The sequence below is a fragment of the Cavia porcellus genome, unplaced genomic scaffold (genome assembly GCF_034190915.1).
Source record: "Cavia porcellus strain 051 isolate PalLab524CR breed Dunkin Hartley unplaced genomic scaffold, mCavPor4.1 scaffold_15, whole genome shotgun sequence".
Lineage (NCBI taxonomy): Eukaryota > Metazoa > Chordata > Mammalia > Rodentia > Caviidae > Cavia > Cavia porcellus.
The window spans coordinates 26,320,191-26,345,209 of record NW_026947498.1 but is presented as its reverse complement, the minus strand read 5'-3'; the positions used below and the strand labels follow the sequence as shown (position 1 = coordinate 26,345,209).

Sequence of the window (25,019 nt, the reverse complement as noted above, 5' to 3'; positions counted from 1 at the left end):
TGATAGATTAGTAAAACTAGAACTACTTTCTTTTTTGGGATGAGTGTATATTTTATATATACTATATTACTGTAGAGGTGTTTAAAAATACTGATGAAGAAAATGAAAATGCCAGTGTCAGTAACCTACTAATCCCAGACAGTCACCATTACCTGCCCAGCAGGGATCCTGTCAATCTTTCCTCTCTAGGAAGCTCACATTGCTTTGAACTTGTGCTGTGACACAAGCTACTCTTTCCTCTGAACAGTACCTTTTTCTATGATGACAACTTTAAATATGGACACTTGTGTTAAGTGTATACCTAATTTCATTAGCACAGTCCTTAACATTGGCATTTAAAGTTTTGCATCCTTTTTGATCCAAGTTGACTTCTCATCTCTAGTTCTTTTTTTGTCTATTCTTAACTTTTTTCCGGCACCTTTGCAGTGCATAATGATCCCATTTATCATAAGAAATTGGTAGATATACATCTTAATTCTTTTTGTGTCCCCTTCCCTCTGCCACCACCTTCCAAATGGAGCCTTTTTTCAATCCCTTTACCAATGCAAATGTTCACTCCATCAATAGATGACTTGTCTTTCTTATCCTGCTACTTCCCTGATGATGTGCTCACTAGAGATAGCTATTTCTCTACAGATCTCACCCTAGAGCTTCAGCCCCATACACCCAACAACTTATTCCTTTAGACTTTTACTGCTTAAGTATCATTCTGAGTGATACACATATCTCCAATCACAAATGCACTTTCTTCGTCCTGACAGCCATTTTCTCTTGCCTTGCATTATAGTAATGTTCTGCTAAGTGGTCTTGTTGCCTGTAGCCTTTCTCCTTCTTCAATCTAAGCCTCTGCTACAGATGGTGTAAAGGCATTTTCCTAGAATGCAAAGCTGATCAAGTCTCTCCACTGCTTAAAAATCTCTCAATGGCTTTCCCTTAAAATAAAAGCAAAATTCCTTAATGCAGCAATCAAGACTCTTTGTGAGGTAACCTTTATGTGCTTTCCCTAACCCCTATCAGTGCCTGTCTTTTCTTCACGTTAAGTTTTCTCCAATTTCTGCAGTGAGCACAGTTCTTACTCACCTTCTTATCTTTCTGTGTGCAGTCCTATCTTCCTGAAATAGCATTACCCTTTCCTTTTGTGGCTTCCACCTGCAAGATTGCATGGCAGGCTCTTTTCCCAACTGTAGGCTAGGTGCCAGTTCTTTGGGTTCCCTTGGCACTCTGCACAGCCTGTGTCGTAGTGACTACTTTGATGCCACTGCTTTATCACTGCATCTGTAATTAATTGCTTGTCTCCTTTACTGGACTACAAGTCCCTTCAGACTAGAATCCTATCCCTTTAAATTTCAAGCTGAATTCCTAATATAGCACCCATGGACCTGTTTGCTTTGCTGTCTTACAAACTATTTTCAGACTTGATAGTCTAAAGCAACCATTTTATTTTATTCACAACCCTACGAATTATAGATTCAGAAAACATTCAGCTGAGCAGTTCATTTCCAGTCCACATAATATTAGCTAGATTACTGCAGGTGAAGGATCTCCTTCCTGGGCTTCTCGGGCTATAGGGTCCCAGATAATGGTATTTCTCATATGACAGCTAGCTTGCAAGAAGACAGGAAGAGGAAGTTGTCAGAAAATTAAGTGTTGTATTGAAAGCCAAGGTATAGTTTTCTTCTATAATCTTATGGTCAAGACTGTCACAAGATCCATCAGGATGCAAGAGGGTCGTCCTTCTCTTCATGCAGGAGTGGCAAAGTACCAGGCTCACATTTCAGAAGATCACTGAGGGAGAGAGACGTTTTACAACATGCAGTCATCCAGGCCCATATGTGTAGTTAGTTTTCATTCAGTGTCTATGCCTTAACATTGAGTTTTTACATATTTTAAAAGTGTAAAACATTCTCTAAGGTTTTATTGCTCTCCATCTCTTGGTATTAGAAATACCAGATTATTTATAGTAGGCAATCAGTTAATGTTTAAAGAAAACAGTACTTTTATGCTTTTGAATTGGGGATACATATAAATACAAGAATATTAGTAAAAATTACTGAAATAAAATATGCAACCTCAGAATGTTAATTTAAAAAGCTTTAAAAACTTTCATTATTATGAATGTTGCAATTTTGCTATTCTAGTGAACTTGGACACTCCATTTTTGTCTAAACATAGGCAAAGTAGGTAACCAACTTGTTGGGAATCATTCTCTTTTTTTCATGCAATAACATTAAAAGTAAAATAGTTAAACTTATATGCATATACTTTTTGAAAAGTGTCTGGAACTGTTGCATTTGATGTTAGTAAAAATATAAAAAATATCTTGAATCATAAAAATAATTTTCATATATGAAATAGGAAATTGATATTTTTAATATAGGCAAGTTAAATACAGTATTGTTGGAAAGGAAACAATGTAAGAAGAAAACAAAAATTCCATACCTTGTCTTTTTCACAAACTAGATACTAGTTCACTACACAAAGAATTGAAGCTACACTAGTATTAGAAAAAAAAAATCTTCAATGTATATATTTTCCCCTTCTGTCTTTTGCCTGGTAAATGATACTACACTTAGTGAACTGTATATATACCTGCATTCATAAGTTAGTGGAACTTCCTTTTTTTCTCTTGAACATGTTTATTAGGGCATCATTTTTGCAGGAAGCCAAAGTGTTATGAGTTGCAGTCCTACACTGTACATTATTTCAGAAGACTGTGAAACCCCTCAGAAGGAGGAATCTAGAGGGTTGAGGTTCATTTGTGGCAAGTCCCACTTGAGTGCAATATCTTGAAATAGCTGTCTTTGTTTTCAAAAGAACATATTACGTATTTCAAGCTGTACATGTTTATCACACATTCCCTAGGCTGGCCTCGTTTACAGATGGTTTGCATAAATTGTTCAGTCTTCATCATTTGCATGGGGTGGTAGTAGTTAAAACCAGCCCTTGTTTAACATGAGGATATTTTTGCTCTTACAGAATCCAAATTATCCACACAACAATGCTGGCATCCTTTCATACCAAAGTTGGCCATTCTGGTTCTCTTTATTGATGGTCAAAATAATTCCCTTTGTGCTAAAAAGTTTTACATGTCTTCACAAAGAAAAGTTTTGTGGTATTGTGGATATGCAAGGCAAAAAGGACTGTAAATTAAATTTTTAAGTATGGTATTTTATTGCACTCCAAATTAAACAATAGTTTTTCTCCTGTGTGTAGAGCACTGTCCACATTGAAACAATTATCCATTTTAATCTCTTAAATAATTTCAGCCTTGGCACATTTTTCATATTTCTTCTAGTGCCACACACAGACACATTTAAAACCACCCAGAAATAGAAAATAATGTATAATATTAAAGACATGTATAATTTACATGTATAACATGTGTACACAAAAATATGTAATAATATATATACTTATAGAGAATAATGTGCTTGTATACACAGTAAACGTATGACATATAAACTGCATAAATATGCATATACACATACATATGTGTATGTATATACACACTTATATATCTTATATATGTTTTTCAGGATAGCATGCTGTTTTATATTTCTTTAGTTTTCAAACATATGTAATATGCACTATAAATACAGATGTGTGTGTGTGTATTTGTAATATCACCATTCATAGAAAGATCATGATTTTGGATATGAAATCAGGATTTAAATTCTGCATTTGATACATAACAATTATGAGAAATTTTGCGTAGACTTTAATTCTGCTGAATTTCAGTATTATTGTTGTAAAATAATTTAAAAAGTAACTCAGAAAGTTTTGAAAATTGAGTGAACATTGTAAAAGATGTTTAGTAAAGTGCTTGAGTTAGCTATAATCTTCCCATAATCTTTTGTTTTTCAGATTTTTGGTTGTACTACTAAAATGGGTTTACAAAGTGTATCGTTCATTTTATTTAGTTTCTTTCTGTTTTTCTTTCTTTTTTCTTTCTTTTCTTCTTTTTTCTTTTTTCCGCCACCTATTCCTTCTTCCTTTCTCCCTCCTCCTCCTCCTGCACCTTCTTCTTTTGTCCTGAGAATCAAACTCTTGACCTCACGCTTGCCAGGCATGCACTTGTGCCCCTGAGCCTTATCCCTGGCTATTCCATTCATTTTAATAAAAAGCATAAAATACCTTTCTTCAGAGAATTGCTATGCTGTCCTAAAAGTACTGCCGTTGACGTTTTCCCCCTCTCTATAGTAGATAGCTTCACCAGATCCTGTATGGCCCTCACCTTAGATTTGTACTTTTTTGGTTTATTTTTATTTTCTCACCCAGTCTGCTGAACTTAAAACCTAACCGTGCATTCCTAGACATTTTTGCAAGGTGCACCTCTGTGACTGGTGCTGTCAAATAAGGGTATACGTTCTGCTTTTAACTCCTTTTTTCTTCTTGCCTCTTTGGTGAGATACAAAAGGAAAGAGGGAACAAAAATGAAAAAGAAAAAGTGAAATGAAGAACTTTTCTTTCCCTTGGTTCACCCCAATAGTCATTCTGTCTTGTCTTAGTCTATGAGTCTCGAAGGTCATAGGGGAGGGGCATTAGTTTAAGTTACTTCAGTTGTGCTTTGGGACTTCGTTGAGCTCCGTCAACCTGGCAGCCCTTTTAGGACAGCACAGCATTCTTTGAAGAAAAATATTTTATGCCGCATTGAGACTGTTGAGCAAGTCTTGGACCAAGCGCCCCACTGAGAAAGCGGTGTATGTATGTCTTCCTTTTTCGCAGGCATGAATCTGATTTACGAGGTATTATCTTGGCATTTCTTCTCACTTGGGGATACCTTGTTTCCATGTATTCACTTTCTTCTCAAGTGCAAATGTTCTCTACTGCCTCAGGCATCTTATAATCACTGTGCATGATGGTGTTAGTGATGTTCTCACCAAGTTCAAGATCGTTAAGCCAGTTATTAGCAACTGCAGAATTAGTTGTGCAGTAGTTTAAGTTTGTCCTAACCTTTGATTTTTCACTATTTTCAAGACTTTAGGAATACTACCTTTAAGAATATTGTTACATAGATGATAGAATACCAGTAAAAGCAATAGTATTTAAAATAGTTAATAACTATCAATTAAATATAATTGAGTAGACCAGAGAAATGCTGCTCATGGATTCTATAGATTTTTATTAAAGTTTAATAAAATTTAAAAGAATTGACATCATATGCTGCATATATATTGTTTAATCCTATGCAATGTTATATTATTGTGTACAGTCAAGATGAATGACTCCATTTGTTTGAGATAGCAGGAGGGACAAACAAATACAAATGGAACGAACTGTTTTAAGACTGATGCCCATGTCTTTGGAAGTAATCAATTGATAATCTTGGAAATTCTTCAGGACAAATACATAGGCATGTGTTTCCAAAGTCAGTGAAGCCTTCCTCTTTTTAGCTGAATATAATGCAAATGATAAAGTCTAAGGAAACTTAAATAGTTGAATATATTTTTATTAAACTTTAATAAAATGTAGTCTAGGACAGCCTTTGGCTGTGAGGTACATACAACTCAAAATAAATCCAAATTAGACTTACTCTAATTCGTGGAAATTTCCTCCCTTGAACAAATTAGATAGCAGAAGTAGAGTGCTTGTAAAGTACTTGGATACTGTTCTGTATCTAACATGATGAGCTGATCTAAAGTTATTTATTCTTCTTCTTGCAGACGGCAGACTGTGAGTCCTCCTCCTCCACCTCGACCGATCTCCCCACCACACACCTATGGCTACATTTCAGGGCCCCTCGTCTCAGATATGGATACAGATGCACCAGAAGAGGAAGAGGATGAAGCTGACATGGAAGTTGCTAAAATGCAAACTAGACGGCTTTTATTACGTGGGCTCGAGCAGACCCCTGCCTCAAGTGTTGGGGACCTCGAGAGCTCTGTCACTGGGTCCATGATCAATGGCTGGGGCTCAGCCTCAGAGGAGGACAACATTTCCAGTGGCCGTTCCAGTGTTAGTTCTTCTGACGGCTCCTTCTTCACTGATGCAGATTTTGCCCAGGCAGTGGCAGCAGCCGCAGAGTATGCGGGTCTGAAAGTGGCAAGACGTCAGATGCAGGATGCTGCTGGTGAGTCAAGCTGTCAACACCGGGCTGGAAAGAAACACTCAGTGTGTGACTGTTAGGTGCTGGTCCTCACAGTGAGCTGTGTCCTATGTGAAGTGAAGCCCTTACTATGTAAGGAAACTAAGGTCCGAGAATAGGACTTAGCTGGGCTATTGTCTTTTTCTTGACCAGACTTTTAAAGTCACTTGTTTTATTTTCATTTAATAAATCTTTAATGTGAGTGATAAGGACTTACCTGAAATGTTCTCGTTTTAAACATAGTCATAGCAAATAGATACATATATGTGTGTCCCTGGGTGTGTATTTATGTTTTACAGAAATTGGTATAATTTAAAGGATCTTCAAATGAAGTTTGCATTATTAAATATGTGTTATAACTAATTTTAATCCACATGACAAATTTATTGTCACCATGAAAAAATTTTATTGTTGATTCTCTTATTCTATTTAATCAGAAATTCTGTAGAAGAAATAGATAAATATCTCAGTTAGATACTCAGCCACTGGAAAATGGGCTATTTTCTTAAAGCCCATTTTCTTCATGTCTTTCTAAGGTAGGATATTAATTTAACTGGAAGGTATAAATATGTTTGTGGCATGCATACATTTTGGAGCATAAATGTTTTACACTTTTAATCTTAAGAATTTTGAGACAGCAAATTGATCCAGATGTGTTATATTTTGCCTGTTTCCTTATTTCATTGCTACTAGCCTATTTTTGTTTTGTGAAAAAAACAAAGAAATAAGAGAAAACAAGAGTTAACATACTGGGTGTTGTATCTTCAAAATAGTTATGCAGAACACAAAACAAACCAAAATGATTCTTATAAAAAAGCAACAAACTGATAATACTACAAAATTTGCTTTGCTATGATCTAAGATAAACTTGTGCACAAATTTTAAATATTAGTATATGTCTTAAAATATTTTAAAACAACAAAACGTGTAATTTGTGGAAGTATTTTAACTACTCTCTTCATACATTTTTAATTAACATACATCCAGTCTTACATTTTTATCCATAGAAAGTAAATAGTATGAGAAAGAAAATGATTTAAATTTAAAATGTTTATCCCATGGCTTTAATTGTGTAGAATGACTATATGTTTAAATACAAATACATTCATCTCATATTGTGTGCATGTGTGTTTCTGCTAGCCAAGAAAATATACAAGTAGAGTAAAAAATGTGATTGGGAAGAAAGATACACCTCAGAAAAAGAAAAGACCATGACAACAAATTAAAATTGGTGTTTTATTTTTGCTTATCATAGTTTATTAACTATTACATTGGCAATTTTCTAAATTCTTTAAGATATTATAGTAATTATTATTTTTATGAGCATGAAATATATTCAGAGAAAATTTTATTCACATCATAAAGTCATCTCTATAAATTATTTATCCAGAATCTTATTATTATAGAAAGTATCATTATTTTAGTCAGGTCTATATTTTATGAAATTCAATCACATATCTTTTTTCCCAGTAGCTACTGAATGTAATAAAATATGGAAACCTAGCTATCTTTCTTAATAAGTAAATAAAATCTAACTTTTTATATAGCTGGTTTTCTCTTATTTTTAACCCCCAGTCTAAAAAAATAAATACACGAAATTAAGCATCACAAATTGCTAGTTTCAAATTGTATTGAGGGTGTGTTTCAATTCATTGAATCAATGAATATAGAAATAATACTAAAAATTCATTTGTAAAGGACCTTATGCCTCAGAGGGGAGAAGCAGCGGATGGCCTTACACAATAGAATGAATAATGAGTTCCATCTCAGCCCTAGTCCTGTTTTCATGGATATGTAACTTTAATTGTAATAGGTTCCATCATAGCTAAAGAGAATTTGGTTTAACATTTTATTGTATTGTGATTTAGTGGCACTTGTGGTTTAATTATAATGAACTAAACATGCATTGGTCTCTGCCTATTACAGTGTTCTCAGAACATGATGGTGCTTATCATGTGACTTGAAGTTAATGTAAATGAATAATCCAATCACAATGTTTTGCACTTGGGTGCATTAATGTCTATTATTTAACATGCTGTGGTTAGCATTTTTAAATATGTTGATTTCACTGTATATAGCTGCTCCTGTGTATAATCAAAAGGAATATTTGATATTTCTTCTGGTGCAATAGAAAGTTCTAGAATGTGACTGGAATTTCTAGACACCAAAACAATGAAGGTCAATACAGGGTCAACAATTTCATTGTCATTATAGATGAAATATGTTGTGCCTGATATAATACGTCATCCTTGTGAGAGAGCCAGAGAATTTGAGAGCAATGAAATACACCATGTCTGATTAGTAAATTTAGTTCCCAGGGTACCTAACTAGAATGTTGTTTCTACAAAAATAAAAACCAAATATTGCCTTTTGCCACAGCCAGAGCACAGAAGTCTTGGCAGGCTCACTTTAAGAATATAGAGTTGACAGGTATCTTAGGATAGAAAATGGATATAAATGATTTTTAGCTGTCCTAAATATGTAAATAAGATCAATTTCAGACCAACTAAAAAGAAATACCTAAAAACATTACTAAAGCACTAGGATTCTGCCTTCAAAAACTACCATAAATGTATATTTAATTAAAATAGAAATGTAATAATTATAGTTCATTTTTAAAACATGAATTTCTTAAGGACCCTGACTTTTCCTCTTGAGAAAGCAACACTGAATATATTATGCAAATATCTAATTAATATTTTTGTTTAAGGATAACATTTTTTGAGACTACTTGCAAAACTAATAGCAATGGTTTTCCTTAGCAAATAGGTACCACGGACTTTAGTAAAATAAAAATAGCATGGTTAAAGAAAACTGAGACAGAAAATGTCTGGAAAGGATTTTAGGCTATTTCTCCAGTGCTTAGTATAGGAAATGTGCAGTCTTTCATTTGCTAGATTTAAGCTAAACGCTTTTTGAAATTAGGAATGTTTTTAGCTCTTGTGATTTGCTTGTGCTTTACCTGTGATGATTAAAATTCCCCGATGGGCCTGGCTCTGTTCTGTTCCCCTAGGCCGACGACATTTTCACGCATCTCAGTGCCCTAGGCCCACGAGTCCTGTATCTACAGACAGCAACATGAGCGCTGCCGTGATGCAGAAAGCCAGACCGGCCAAGAAACAAAAACACCAGCCGGGGCATCTGCGCAGGGAGGCCTACCCAGATGGTAAGCCCATTGACACGCGTGAAAGCATCTATGGATCTCGTTTATTTTCCTTGCCTCTCTAGACCCAGTAAATGTGCTCGCTGACATTAGAAATTACATTAAACATTCACGAATGGTACTTCATTTATCTACAGGAGTGATCTACTTCTCTATCTTCCTGAGCATCTCTAGTCGTTTCTGTCTTCTACTAAACTCGCTCTTTAAGAGAAACTGAAACAATGTGTAGCTTTCACACTTTTGGAAGTTTATTTTATAGTGTCAACTACCTGGACAAGACCATAGCTAAAGTAATGACACAGGGATTAACTTCTGTCAGAGTGACTGATACATACTACAAAGTATTTCGATTTTGCTTTTCATTTTTTTTTTTTTTACAAGATTCTAGTTAAACAAGGGAATAAACTTGTTTGGATATGAATGTAAACCTTCGGGGCATCACAGGCACCGTGCTCACCAAATCCAAAGGCTCCCTCACGTCTTCATGCACAGTGTCAGCTCCTCCTGAACAGGAAACATGCAGACTGTCCTGGTAGATGGGGGCATGCAGACATTCTGCTGTTGTCTAGGGAAAGCCTTTAATGAAAATGCCTCAGGTGGCCCAGCATTTATTAAACCACCACCTTCTCGTTTTATAGAACAGCCCCATGGGCTTTGTGGAAATCCATGTAAGATAAATTCTCTCAGACTCACCCATCTTGTCAAGTTTTCTAAGTTTGCTAAAGGGACAGCAAAACAATTGTTGCTAGCATGTTTGCCCACCTCCTGATCCTGTGTAACACTATCTGATGCAGATGTTCTTACCAGTCAGCAATGTGGAAAAAAGGTCATCCCTTGCCGTTATCATACGAAAGCCCAATATTCTAGCTCTTACCCAAGGTTACCAGGAGGGTTTTCTGGGGGCGCTTCTCCCTGTGATTCCTGTCACTTGACAGAAAAATTTAATACAAAGCTCACAGCATGACAACACAAATAATGTTGCAATGTCCGTGCTATTATCTATACTTTATTCTGAGTACTTTCTCTCACCAGCCTCAATCTGATATTAGACTACATTAAATACTGGCATGACACAGCGCACCTGGGCCTCCTGGCTCCTGCCCAGGACTCTTGTCAGTGAAACTGAACTGGCAGAATATTACTGTGAAGAGTTATTACAGTGGCTCGGTGCATGTCTGCCTCTGCGAAGAGACAAACACTGGGTGTGAATCCCCAAACTCTACCAGCCATTTTACATTTATGGGACCCCTGTCATGGCATTTCACAAGTTTTATAGCTGTTTTATCAATTTTTATTATCTAGAAGAGTGCTTCTCACTGGAAAACTGGCTACACATCACGCCTGGATATAAACACATTTAAATTGAATATATGAGGAAAAGGCTGGCCTCAAGCTTTAAACAGCACTTGCCACTTCGTATTTGTACATGTTTGGAGGGGAGTCTGGCATTGAGCATGCTTCTAGAAATGCATTAAATAACGTAAACATACCAGCTTAGAGAATACAGCATCACAGTTATGAATAATGCTGTGCTTGAAAATTGTTGTCTATGGGGCTGGAGATTTAGCACAGCGGCATAAGCGCCTGCCTTGCAAGTGCGGGGTCATGAGTTCGATCCCTGGTACCAAAAAAAGAAAAAGAAAATTAGCATTCTGCAGTACTTTAGTATGTTTAATAATTATGCACAAACTCACTAATCCCTGAATAAGAACTAGTAAGTTGAATGGTGAAACACCCAAGTTATGTTCCCTGTTTAATTTCAGGAACTCCCAAGAACTATACCGAAGCATACATAAAACCAAAGAGTTAACGCGAAATATTATTTAGATTTCTTACCATTCATTTCACAAAGTGATTATGCAAAATTGTTAGTCTTACTGTAATTAGAAGCTAACAGTTATTTTCGTTATCACAAAAATAAATAAAATGGAGAAATGACTAAAGCTCTTTTTAAATTATAGTTTTAATTTTTTGAATACTTTGATTACTATCTGCACATCATTAAATAATATTAATATTTCTTGAATTTAACTCTGAATGCTCACTGTTCCATGAAAGGAAAGAATTATAAAGTAATGTGCTATTTTACATATATCCCATAATGCATATTGATTCATTGAAGTCACGAAAATATAAATATTTCTTAAATGCACCTAGTAAAAAAAAATGCACGTTTCCTTTTTTTCTTCATCTGTTTTTTTTTTTTTTTTTGGTGGGGAAGGCGGGGATCTTGGGATCCTTCTGTGGACATGGAAACAAAAATCATTTACTCACAGACTATTTTCTTAGATTCCCCCTCTGTATTTTTTAGAAGTTTGTAAAAGTAGAGAGGAGGAGAAATATTTTATACAAATAAAAGAATAAAGGAGGAGAATTTAAAGAAATACCAATTGATAAAATGTAAATTAAGCAATAAGAAGGCAAGAAGGGGTTTGTGGGTTTTTGTTTTTTATTTCTTCATTTTCACAAAAGCAGTGTATTGGCTTTGATTGGTGACTTGATTATGGTCTGTAGTCTTACAATCGGAACTATGTCCATAATACGACACACTGAGTTTATATTTTTGAGTTTATATTACCGTTGCTTTATAAGCTTTGTTCCAATTGTGAATCCCTTGCTAAAATTGTATAAACTTTGTAAAATGAATAGAATAGCTATATCTGAACTGATAAAGCGTCATTTGTGATGACCTCTGTCAGTTAACCCCTGTATTAGTTGCTAGGTAGGTTATTTTAAAAAGTACTACAGATTAGAGCCGTAGAGAAGAGAAATTTATTTTCTCACAGATCTGGATGCTAGAAGTCCAAGATCAAGGTGTCACTGAGATTAATTGCTTCTGAGGCCTCTTTCTTTTGGCTTTTGGCATGCATCTCCCTGTGTCTTCCCATAGTCCTCTCTCAGTGTAAATGCATCCTGATCACACTTCTGATAAAGCATTAGTCATACTGGATTAGAGCCCATCCTGGTGAGCCCATTTTTAATGTAATTCTCTCTAAAAAGTTCAACTGCAATTACATTCAGAGGTACTGGGGTTTTAGATTTGTATTATGGATTGGGGGGGGGGCACAGTGTGGTTTATAACAGCCTAACAGCCCCTGTCAAATGCACGGCACTACGGCACAACTTACACGGCATGCTTGATGCCAAGCACAGCACTGCATATGGTATTCACAGAGAGCAGTAGCTAATTATTTATTTATTTCATGTTTGCCACTTTTAAGCTTAACCCAGATGGAGGACATGATTAAAATATATGAATATTTATTAGTCAATGTATTACGGAGGTAAAGCAAAGCACAAGTGCATTTCTAGGACTTTGTGATGGATTCCTTCAAACCCCACTTTTCAGGCTTTGCAACACATTTCCATACTTGACTTACATACAAAATCTATGCTATTTTCCAACCCTACTTTTCATAAATTATAAATTCACTATTCTCTTTGTAATGATATTATTTTGATGTGATTCATCATTAATTGGGACTTTAAGCAGTTAAATAAATAGTGGTGGGTCTCTTTAGTGAGTTAACAATGTGCTGGCAGAATTGTCTACATGTACATGTTCTTATATTTTACCCTATGTGCAATATAATTTGCTATTTGGACAGTCATATAAGAAATGAGTGTTGATATGATTGCATAAAGAAAGAAAATGGATATATATATATATATATATATATATATATATATATATATAATGTTGTGGGTCCTTAATCCTTGTTGTTAAATTTAACTTGAAATACTTATGAATTGGATGATAGTAGTATTATTTATACTACAGATTTATCACTGCATAAAGTAAAGAATTGTTTATAACTCTAGGCTTGACTTCATAATCAACTTATACTATATAATAAAATTTTACTTCACCATCTGTTTGCATGACAAATCAGTACTGCTATCATTTTCCACTAATTATCAATTAAATATGGTGGCTATTATGTACAGGAAGTTAGGATTCTTGAGTCACTATTGAGTTCTTTTTTTACTTTCAACCTATGTTCTAAATGACATCTCATGAAATATCTGGCATGTGTTTCCAAAACTTGGTATAATATTATGATAGTGGCAGTCATCAGCTTTGGTGTCTGATAAGTTCAGGTATCTTGGGGTCTGAAAATAGTAGAAGTCATCCACTTTCTGATAACCTGTAATTACAGAATATATGTTTATAGCAAGTAGATAATGCAGAAATGCATCTATCATCACTGACTCTTGCTGCCTCTAGGTATTTTCTCAGTCAGTATCAGCTGCAGATTCTCCTGATGCTGCAGATTCTCCTGTTAGTATCAGCTGCAGATTCAATCCGCATTCAAAACCACTGTGCCTTGGATCTCTAGGCTGTAGGGCACATTGTACAGTCTGTTTTCAACCTTTCTGGTTAACTTTCATGTGTAACAGGTAAGGGAAGATTTCCATCAGAGTACTTGCTTCTAAGTATGTTTTAGAAAATTCCATTGAAATAGTGAACCAGGGAACACATTCATGCACTAGTGACACTAACAATCTGAGTTGCAAGACAAAGGTTGAGAATCAAAGGGAAATTAATGCTTTTGGCTATTCCTTGGCTGTTGTATTAGATAATATTTTGAAGCTACCTACAGTGTGACACTAGAACTTGGCTAACCACTAAACCCCACAACAAATAAATGAACATTAAACTTTAGTTTTGATGATGCGATGCTTAGACAGCTGACAGTGAGATCGAAGCTCAGACTTCCTTCTCTCAAGGTCCAGTATTTTAACGTCTTAGCTTTAGAATACAATATCACGTCAGTCTCTAATTTTACTCAAAATCTCAACTCATCTTATACTACTAAGTGCTTAATGTGTTATGAATGTCTGCTAGTTTATTTTTTTGTAGATCTTACTCTCCGAATATGAAAGCATTGCATTGACAACTGAAAACAGCAATGCTGGTGATGCCCGAATCTGCTTCTTTGGTTTTGATCTCTCTTGAAGTTCAGATTTTATATGTAACTGCCCATTTTATTTCTCAAACTGAGCACTCCTATGGTTATTTCTATTTTCTAAAAATGAGCTTACTCTTTTGTTGCAAACAGTCCTTCCTAATTTCTGCATTTTATACCTTCAGTGATGTCTTTCTCACCACTTAGCCAACTAAGGACAAAGTCATTTTAGATTCGCTCTTGTTCTCCTGTACTATATTTCATTGTTGTTAAATAATACTGATTTTTTATCCTTAATCTCAAGCATACTTTATACTCTCTGTTTGAACGGGCACTAGCACTGTTTCATGTCCTGCCATTGCTTATGTAAACTTTAGAATAACCTCTTGGTTCCTTAGATTGAAACCCTTTTTGTTTGACCACTTCTGTGTACTACAACTAGAAAAATCTAACCTTAGAAACCTATTAATTTTCTACTACTAATTTAAAAGTGATAATCACAAATTGGTATGTCATATTATTTATTTATTTATTTATTTACATAAATCATAGCTACATAGATTTTTTTTAACATAGAATAAGAAATGAACTTGTATTTATTACAGTAAGTATCTCACTTAAATCTCTAGATGCATATAAAATGGAGAGAGTCTATCAATGAATGGTAAATTATACACCCATAATAGAATGGAGTAATGGTAAGATGCCTAAACTGGAAAATCAGAATCTAAGAGCATTCATTTCTAGTTTCTGATCATGTCTAGCTATGAAACTTGAAAATAACTTAAAATTTATGTGGACCTTCCTTGCTTACAAAATAAGAAAGAATTTATGCTATATTAGAGTTAGCAGGTAAGCCCCAATTTAAGTGCCCGCCTCAAGCAATTTGAAGTCATGATCTGAGGTATAAGATTATGCATCTGGGATGAACAACATTGTGCTAGATTCAGTTGGGAAACTCTGCCATGTTGGGTTCAGAGAAGTTACAGCACTTACTGGATAACCTCTACATTCCAACTGTATCATTCAGTAATCCTTTACTGGATGATGAGAATACATTAAAATGGTTGCACTTACCTTTTGTTTGCTTTGAATTGCCATATTAAGATACAGTGTCTCACAGCTGAATGTGACTACAATGATAATCCTAAATTTGTATGATTTTGTAATTGCCAGACTATTACAGTGTCTTACATGCTTCTTTTTAGATCTTCCACCTCCTCCTGTGCCACCACCTGCTATTAAATCACCCACTGTCCAATCCAAGGCACAGTTGGAGGTACGACCTGTCGTGGTGCCCAAACTCCCTTCAATAGAAGCCAGAACAGACAGATCATCAGATAGAAAAGGAGGCAGTTACAAAGGGAGAGAAGTCCTGGATGGAAGACAAGTTGCTGACATGCGAACAAATCCAGGTGATCCTAGAGAAGCACAGGAACCACAAAATGATGGAAAAGGACGTGGAAATAAGGCAGTAAAACGAGACCTTCCACCAGCAAAGACGCATCTCATCCAAGGTACTGCTTTTTTCCAGCAGTAAACAAGCATAGCATAACATGGTTTGAAAAGCACAGTTAGGCGTACAGGGCCAATGAAAAGTGGTAAAATTAGGAAATTTGTTCGCTGGTAATTGAGGCAGGCATTTGCCCAAATAACTCTAAAGCAATTCTTTCCAATGCAATGCTTCCCCACTGAGGTGCCATTTCTTTTGGATTTTAAAGAAAGCATGACTTCCAACAGGCTGAAAGAAGGAGATGTCAGGTAAAGGAAATGGGGTGAGAAATGAATATGTGAGTGTGAAAATGTGTATTTGTTTTAAAAAGATTTCCAGTTTGACTGGAAAATAGGATGCTTAGGATTAAAACTAGAAATATTATTAAATTGGAAAAGCCAGGGATACTGTTAAAGAGCTTGAGATTTATGATATAGACATTGTTAAGCCAGAAAAGAATTTTGAATGAGAAGTGGCATAATTAGATATTTAGAAAACCCTAGTGAATGAAGAGATTGGAATCAGGTAGACCATCACAATACTAATGTAGGTACAAAATTTAACAGCTCTGAATTAAAATAGTATGATTGAAAAGGAGAAAATAGCTTCAGAGACAGCTCCAGTAGGCCCTGATGACTAATGAAATGTTATAATTTAAGTTGAAATAGAGTTTAAAAAGTTATTCAAATATTAATTATATGACTGTGTATAACTAAAGGAACACAATTGTATGAATCAAAGCAAAAAAAGAAAAAAAGCGTAAGTTTCATCAAGGAAAAATAATTTGTTTTGAACTGATTAAAATGTTGAAAAGAAAATAGAACTAAAGAAAATTATTAAGAATTTGAATAACTGGACCAATATGATGAGGAAATTTTAAGTAGAGAATGGATTTTAATATGAGCAATATAGAGGAGGTGATGGTATGTGAATTATAAAAACCAAGTAGAATCACAGTAGTGATAAGTTGGTAAGCATCTGGCCACCCATTCTCTGGGAGGGAAAACAAAACAAAAGCCCAGTTTGTGTCCATTTACTTGCCATGTGAAATACAGAAAGCTAAATTGAAAGTTCTAATGCAAAGTCAGTGAATGTGGAAGTAGAAAGAATACAATGGCACTTTGATTCTTGAATTTAATGCCTTGTATGATTCTGGCTGCAAACCCAATACATAAGAACCAAATCAGATACCCCCACAAAATGAACATTTTTTGATTCGGTGCTCCTGTAACTCGGTTTGTGACACAACTGTTGAAAGAATGAAATTTGTGAACAAGGTACCATTGTGCAAATAGGCTTGTGCTGTTTTTGTAGTTGTTTAACTGATTATTTTCTTAGGCTCTTTTCAGATGTCACAGGATGTCAACACTAGTCAGGCATCATCATAGTTAGATGGTGGCAGAAAATCCACATTCTGTAAAGGGAACAGCGAATACCCAGCCTGGAGATTCCCAAGCTACTCAAAATAGTATCCTAGAACTGGGGCTGTAACTCAGTGCTAGGCTTGCCCTGTATGCTTGATACCTGGGTTTCCATTCCCTGCAACCCCAGAATTTTTTTTCTAGGAAATATGGATGAGGAAAATTTCCCATAAGGTGAATAAGATGCCTAAGAGGTGAAATTCTAATGCTAACATATGGGAAAAGTATTTTGGGCTGTATCATCCATGGGTGACATTAACAAAAACTTTTTTAGGCTAGCAGTCAGAATAGGAACAAGACTGTGCAAGATTGAACTGAACAGAGATCTTCAAAGGGAGGTGATTAACAAAGCTCCAGGAGGCTGGAATGAGGAAGAAAGGCTGGAATAGGGTTTGGCAGGAAGGCAGAATCAGTGGAAGTGCTGAAATTGAACAGTGTGATATAGATGAAGGTGGGGAAACCATTTAAGAGGAAGAGATACAAGGGAAGGAAGATGATTGATGGAGTTAAAAGAGAGATGAAGTTAAAAGGAAGATGGTTGATGACTGATGGATAAAATGACACGGGAATGAATCTTGGCAAGCTCTGGGACACTTTGTTATATTTTTATAGATTACATCTTGGTAAGATTTTATTTATGGTGATTATCTGCTCAGTTCTTTCAGTGAGTCCTTTCAACGTAATGGGAAGCTTCACTTTGTCCTGGGACTGAAGCCCACATTCTTAATGCAAGTGAAAAATATAGTTCTATGTTTCCCACAGATGTCTCCAGTGTGCCACCACAGGAATCTTTGGCAATTCACCACATTAAAAATTTGAGAATGTTGCCAGTGGATTTGTTTGTTGTTTATTTGTATGTCCTGGTGTTTGAACTCAGGGCCTTTGTACTTAGCTCTATTTTATTTTATTATTTTGTTTTATTGTAATACAAGGTCTTTCTAAATTACCCAGGCATGCCTGGAATTTGGGATCTTCTTGCCTCCTATTCCCAGAGTGCTGGGATTACAGACATGTGTCAGTACATTTGGTTTTACTAGTTTATCTTTATCAGTTACATCAAAGGTGGCCTAGCTCTGAACTTTTGACTCATGGTGACTGTTCTTATGTCATGATGTACATTGCCAGAAAGTACGGATGAATTTCTGGCATAAACACCAGCTTCTTCCAAAGTAAGTGAGATTCTTCAGGAGAAAACATTGGATACCTAAAAAGAAAGTGTGGTAGAATCAGAATGAAGAAAAAATATTTACGTCAATATCAGAAATGTAATTTACCTTTATGTTAGAAAGTTATTTTTAACAAGGAACTAAAATAAGAACCAATACTCTAGAAGCAAAGAAAGCACTAAGATACATTCGCCAGATAAATTTTACGTGTCCCATTTTCCTTGGTTTTTATTTGAGCCAAAACCCTGTGGATATATATCATTAAGTTATCCTTTCTATTCACTGATGTAATTTTCACCTTCATAGTTCAATTTATATTATTTATAATGAAAAAAGCAACCCTATTTACATGTGTAATGAATGGTTCCTTTTAATTAAGGAGAGTGGTCTTCGAGATTTTAACATCTGATCTTTTTGCTGACATTTACCTCAGTTCAATTTATTTCTGCATTTATCAAACTCCTCCTGTGTTGTTATTTAAAGTGTAGTTTTAAGTCTTGAAGTTTGTGTAGGCATGAATCTTGACTCCAAGGAGCTGATAGAGAATATCTATAGTTTTTTTTTTTTTTTTTTTTTTTTTTTTTTTTTTTGTCTTTTTCATTTTTATCAGTACTGGGGATCAAACTCACGACTGCCTGCTTGCAAGGCAGGTGCTTATGCCACTGAGCTAAATCCCCAGCCCCACACCCCCCAGCTAAATCCCAGCTATAGTTTTTAAACTTATCTCTTAAAGCTTTCCATAGCCTCACGAGGTCACTGCTGCTAACCACTGAGCTTTCAATGCAGTCAAGCAAGTCCTGCAGAATCAGCCAGATATGTTTTCTTTTCTTTGTACCTTCATGATGCTGATACTTGAGTGAGCAGAACGACGGCAATTATCCCCGAGTTATGAAAGATGTAATATTAGCAAAAAAATTTGATATTTCCTGGTAGAAATCAGACGTAAGCTGAATGTTTAAGGATGGGTAAAATTTAGCTTGGGAAAAAAGTAGATTGTTCTGGTGGAAAAATCATCATGAAGAGTTTTTAGGTCTGCTGAGGACACTCTAAGAAATGCAGAACCTGCAGTTAATGATGTGAAGGCGGGATTTTGAGGTAGAAAGCTTAAATCCTAAAGAGCCTGTAGATGATGTGAGAGGAAGCCTGAGGAATGAATACAATTCAGAAAGAAATAGCTCAAGAGGCGGAGCCCTGTTAGATATGTATAACACCCAGACACAAGGTGTGGAAAATATAAATCAGAATATGGGAGTAGGGACAGTGATGGGAAAAATTCCAGAGACTTTCAAAAGTCACAATCAGTATTACTTGTATGTTTGAATAAGTTTAAATGTTATGCTAAGGAAGATTTTTGAAAGGGAATCTATAACAATTCCAGTTTTCTATCCTGTGTGTCTGAATGATTAGTGACCTAGTTCCCTGTCTTAGAGTAGAGACAGTGGAGGAAGGGAGTGGGCATAATGAGATTCGCATATATCCGGAGTGAGGAATGAACTGGGCTGGCTGCAGGAGCCAGAGACTCAGGGAGCTGAAATACAGATACATGTTAAACATCAGGAAAATAACAAGTGAATCTGCCTACCGATTCATTCAAAGCTATTTATTGATGACCTGTTAGTATGTCAAGCCGGAAACTCTCGACACAAAAAGGACAAGAACCTGTCCTCATTGACAGCTGTATTCTAGAAAAGATGGTAATTCATGAGAGTGGATTAAGTCACATAGGATTAGTGGGGCAGAAGAAAACAGTGGAGCACTCATATGTAAGAGGTGCCCCATAAAATAAAAAGAATTAACAAAAGATTGATCAGGAAGAAAGCAGTACTAGAAACTAGGAAAATGCTAATGTTTAAGCCAAGAAGCCCAAAGTAAATAGGGGCAGAAATTGGGTCAACATTACCAGTCTTTTTCAATTTTAGATCTATAATATAGGCATAATTAGATTTTACTGAGAGTGAACGGGAATCACAAAACAAACCTCAGTTCAACTTGTTTTTGAAAAAACTCATTTGAGCAATCAACAGAGGAAGAAGAACAGGCTGAAGGCACAGCTTTAGCAAGATAATTTTTACATACTGTATCACAACAAAGCTAAACAAAAAGCAAAAGGTTTTCAAATGGCATAGAAGGTGAAGGTAACCAGAGACCAAGTACTGCAAAGGGCTTGTCCCAGCAGCCACCCTCATCAGATTCCTGAAGTGGGAACTGGGGAAGGAATAAGATTTCATTGAGAGGAGCAGTAACTGGCTTCATAATTAGATGACTTCAGCTTACAGAACATTTTGATGCAGGGATCAAGGAGCAATGACTGATGAACTAAAAGCAAGCTTTCCCCTTCCCCTTCCACTAGAAAGACCACCAGTGGACACTCGGGGGAAAAATCAGTTTTCATTCAGGCATTGTGGGTAGCATAGGAAGCATGAAGGGTGGCTGGGTTAGAAAAACCACTTCTTCATGTGATTGTGTCCAAAGTGTAAAATACACCAGCAATGGAGAAAAGCAATCATTTGAATCATGCATTGTGAATAAAAGCACTAAATTTAAAACAGAGAATTTAAAATGGAGATAGAAACCCAAGAAAAAGCAATGAACTACAGTGCCTTGTTATCTGAAGTTTGCAAAGATGACAGGCTTCTCAGTTTCAGAAATCTACAAAGAAAATGAAAAATCATATTTCAGCAGGTGGAGAGTCAACTCAGGGTTGTCCCCAATTTAGTAGTTGAAGAAGCTGGGCTTGGTTTCTACAAATTCTTTATAATAATGATTATAGTTTACATTCAGATTTTATCCATCTGTTTATGTATCAACACTAAAGCTTTTCTAAATACAGATTCTATTATCATTTTTTGAAAAGTAGAAATCAAAGTCTAAAATACTCTGAGATCACAACGTAAATGTTAGAATTGGAAACTGGCTCCACTTCTGTTTTATTTCCTCTAGTGACACTGGTCCCAATTAAGTCTGAGATTGATACACAAATCCCCAACCTTTAGCAAGGAAAATAATAAGGCTTTTTATTTGCAGTATTAAAAGAGAGAGCTGTATTATTCATTATACTTATAATTTTCTCGTTTATTCCTCACTACTACCAAGATTCCCCTTTCAAAATTACAGAAAGACATCAATGATGATTTATACAGTGGACTCATACACTACTGTTCACCTGCATTTATTATATTTTATTACACAGAGGATATCCTACCTTACTGTAGACCTACGTTTCCAACATCAAATAACCCCAGAGATCCCAGTTCCTCAAGCTCAATGTCATCAAGAGGATCAGGAAGCAGACAAAGAGAACAAGCAAATGTAGGTCGAAGAAATATTGCAGAAATGCAAGTACTTGGAGGATATGAAAGAGCAGAAGAGAATAATGAAGAATTAGAGGTAAGTATAAATTTTGAAGTTTTCAAATATTGCACTAATGTTTGGTCAGCCTTGAAAGTCAGGAACATCCATCAGCATTAGGGGAATATTACTATTTTATCACAGGCTTTTCCACCCCCTAATTCTGTGATACTAAAAACTAAAATTCTGAGCATTTAAAATCTCCCTGAAATGTATTTTGTAATTTAAATGGCAGTAGCAACTTTTTGCATAGCTAGGTTTTATGTTAATTTGCACATTTTCAAATAAGATATATGTATGGGAAATAAAAATTGTTGATCGAGATATATGAATAATTCAATGTTAATAAAAATCTGACAAGGTGATAGTTTGTGATTTGAATGAAGGTAAGCTATCCATGATATTTGTCCCTTCGTGATAACCAGTGTTAAATTGACTGGCTTGATTGGCTGTTTTAATCCTTCCCTCTTCTGAATACCTGATCTGTGACACTGATTTCCTCAGAAGAGGAAAATTTCCTGAGTCAAACATTTCCTCCTTATTTGGATTCTATACAAAATTATTAAAATAAAGGTTGCAATCACATTTTATTAATTTTTATCTTTTTAAAATTATCCTTTTTGCACTTAATAAAAGTTGTTCATAATGAACTCTTTTTACAATAATGTTTAATATCAAATAACTGCTTACTTGAAGGTGAAACCATAACTTCATAATAGAAGATGAAAATAATAATGTCTAATTGAGTATCACCCAAAGGTAATAAATGAATAGCATTTTCTCTCACAAATGATGTCAGAGAAGTACTTTTTCAAACTTATCTTTTGACTTTTAAGAAAAATAATGTTTGATAGGGGTGAGGAGTCGCCATAGTTAATTCCCATATTTAAAACCAATGAAAGGAGAGCCTTACCGTTCATCTGGGTGTAGGGGATTAGAAAATTCAGGGTGTCCCTTCTCAGACCTTAGTTCCCCATCACCACAGCGTCAGGACTCTGTGCTGAACAGAGTTTGGTAATTGTTACAGAACTCTTCTGTTTGTGATTGAAACCAATGAAAGTTGAAATGATTTTGTGTTCACAAGCACTTTCCAGCACATCAGCACATACCAGCAAATGGGTGAAAAAGCACATTACACTCTAAGAGTAAGTGCTCATAAATAAATAGGAGACAGTTACAGTTTATTTTGAAGTCTAACAATAATGCATCTCTTCACAGGAAACTGAGAGCTGAAGACAAGCAGAGAGGCTCTCGAGATCTAATGTGAAAATTGTCACTCAAGCAGCCTCATGTCTGATGACACACAACGCCAGATAAGATGTTCAGTGCAATCAGAATGTACCAATTGTCGTTTTTATTCCTCTTATTGGGATTCCATTTTTTAAAATGTTATTACGTTTTTTTTGTTTGATCCTTAAATCTAGGAGGAACCTCTCTCTCTTCCCCTTGTTTTTGGAACTTTTTTCACTTCCAGCAAAGGAAGTGTACTGACATCTGGCTTCAGTCATCAGCCAGCAAGATTTTTCCCCTGAGATATGGCACTGCACTGCTTATATACAAAGCCAATTTATAGCAAAATATTGATCAAACTTACAAAGTTGATAATCAACCTCATGCCAAGGGCTCTCAAAGTATAATCTTTCTATAACCAACTGCTAATGCAAATTAAAGCATTCTTCATTTTAACATGATTTTAGAAGGAATCGTTTCATACCACCCACTGCTGGGAGAATCTAAAAAATATAGCAAACAGAACTACAAGCAATTTGAATGAGGTAGAAACATTGTAAATATATGCTCTTTGCAACCTCTGGTGGTACTTTATTTTGTCTTCATTTCAGTCATTGAAGTATATTCTTACTGGAAATGTACTTTTGAATAATTAGGGCTAAGCCAGTTGGATCTCTGGTTGTCTAGTCATTGTCACAAGTAAGCCTAGCAAAAACTTTGTTCTATTTTTCAATCAAAAGCAATTATAAGTGTATATTGCAAACAAATAGATGTTTTTAATGACCAATTGAGTAAGGACATCCCTGTCTTAACTGGCCTAAATTTCTTCTGGTAGTGTCAGTTCAACTTTCAAGTGCCACTTAAGGAAGTTTGTTTGATTTTTGTTTTTGTAATGCACTGTTTTTAATCTTTTTTTTTTTTTTTTGGTTTTAAAAGCACAATCACTAAACTTTATTTGTAAACCATTGTAACTATTAACCTTTTTTGTCTATTGAAAAATGTTGAGAAGCGTTTTTAACCTGTTTCGTTAATGCTCTATGTTTGTATTTGGAATATTTGAATGGTAACAGATGGTGAAGTAACGTGAATACTTTATTGTGGGCCATAACCAGATGGTTCATGCTTTTCCTGGACTTAAAGAAAAACAATGACTTAAGTTTGTTGTGGCCAATCTTGAAACCTACAAGATATCCTTATAAGCTCAAATAGAGGCATTACTTGCATTGAATTGCCAAAAGATGCCTTCTGATTGTAGATTTTTATGATCTTTTTTGTCATTCTATAAATTTAATTGACTTTATAATTGGTGCTATTTGAAGAAAACAATGTACATTTAATCATATACAGGTATTAGGCCTGACCCCACTGAAAACAAAGCCAAACAAAACTGAACCACAAAAAAGCCTGTGTTCACCAAAAACTAAATGTGTTCATTTAGATAATTTGAGAGAATTCCATGGAAAGAGTGTGCAGAACTAAGGGAACAGTCCATGTGATTAATGTTTTCATTATGTTCATGTAAGAAGCCTCTTATTTTTAGCCATAATTTTGCATACTGAAAATCCAATAATCAGAAAAGTAATTTTGTCACATTATTTATTAAAAATGTTCTCAAATACATCATTCTTTCTTGTGTTGATTTTTTCATTGTGTGCTGATCAAAGTAAATTAATTCCATTTAATCACGAAGTCGTTTTGTCTTAGCATTTCACCACTGTATTATCAAAAGATGAAAATTTTCAGCCTCATAAACTCTTAAATTTTATTTCTGAGGAAAAATTCTTATTTAGTTCCTCTAAAATTAAAAATGTAAAACGAATCAGAGCTTAAAGTTAGCTATTCATTTAGAGAGTAACTATTAAGTATTACTATTTGGGCTTATATATTTGTATCTGAATTTGACTTATTTCTAAAATAATGAGGACTGAACAATGATAAACTTGATTTGTAAAGTTAGAGCCACCTGTATTACGTCAACAAAAAGATCATGAAAGTCCAAAATGCTTACTCCTCCATATCTATTTTGTGTTACATATTCATGTAAAATTTTAAGAATATCTGCCATATACCAGGTTGCACATTATTATTCATTATAGCCAGTATAATCAAGCATTCAACTTTGGATGGATGAGATGGGTATCATGTCTTGGAAATGCCAAGAACAAAAGGATCTATTAAATTTTTTTTTTACTGTGATGTATCTG

The 25,019-nt window shown here is 35.1% G+C and overlaps 1 protein-coding gene across 7 annotated transcripts in view; it reads left to right on the top strand.

The window, feature by feature from the left end:
• Nucleotides 1-24,435, top strand: part of Robo1 (roundabout guidance receptor 1) — a 1,010,950-nt gene extending 986,515 nt beyond the window's left edge. For all 7 annotated transcript variants that reach the window (XM_063224749.1, XM_063224750.1, XM_063224748.1 and 4 more), the window contains 5 exons: nucleotides 5,664-6,070; nucleotides 9,099-9,251; nucleotides 15,367-15,675; nucleotides 21,428-21,624; nucleotides 22,804-24,435. In XM_063224749.1, coding sequence (XP_063080819.1) covers nucleotides 5,664-6,070; nucleotides 9,099-9,251; nucleotides 15,367-15,675; nucleotides 21,428-21,624; nucleotides 22,804-22,818 — 1,081 coding nt within the window. In that variant the 3' untranslated portion in view covers nucleotides 22,819-24,435. The remainder of the gene's footprint in view (nucleotides 1-5,663; nucleotides 6,071-9,098; nucleotides 9,252-15,366; nucleotides 15,676-21,427; nucleotides 21,625-22,803) is intronic.
• The last annotated feature ends 584 nt before the right edge of the window (nucleotides 24,436-25,019 follow it).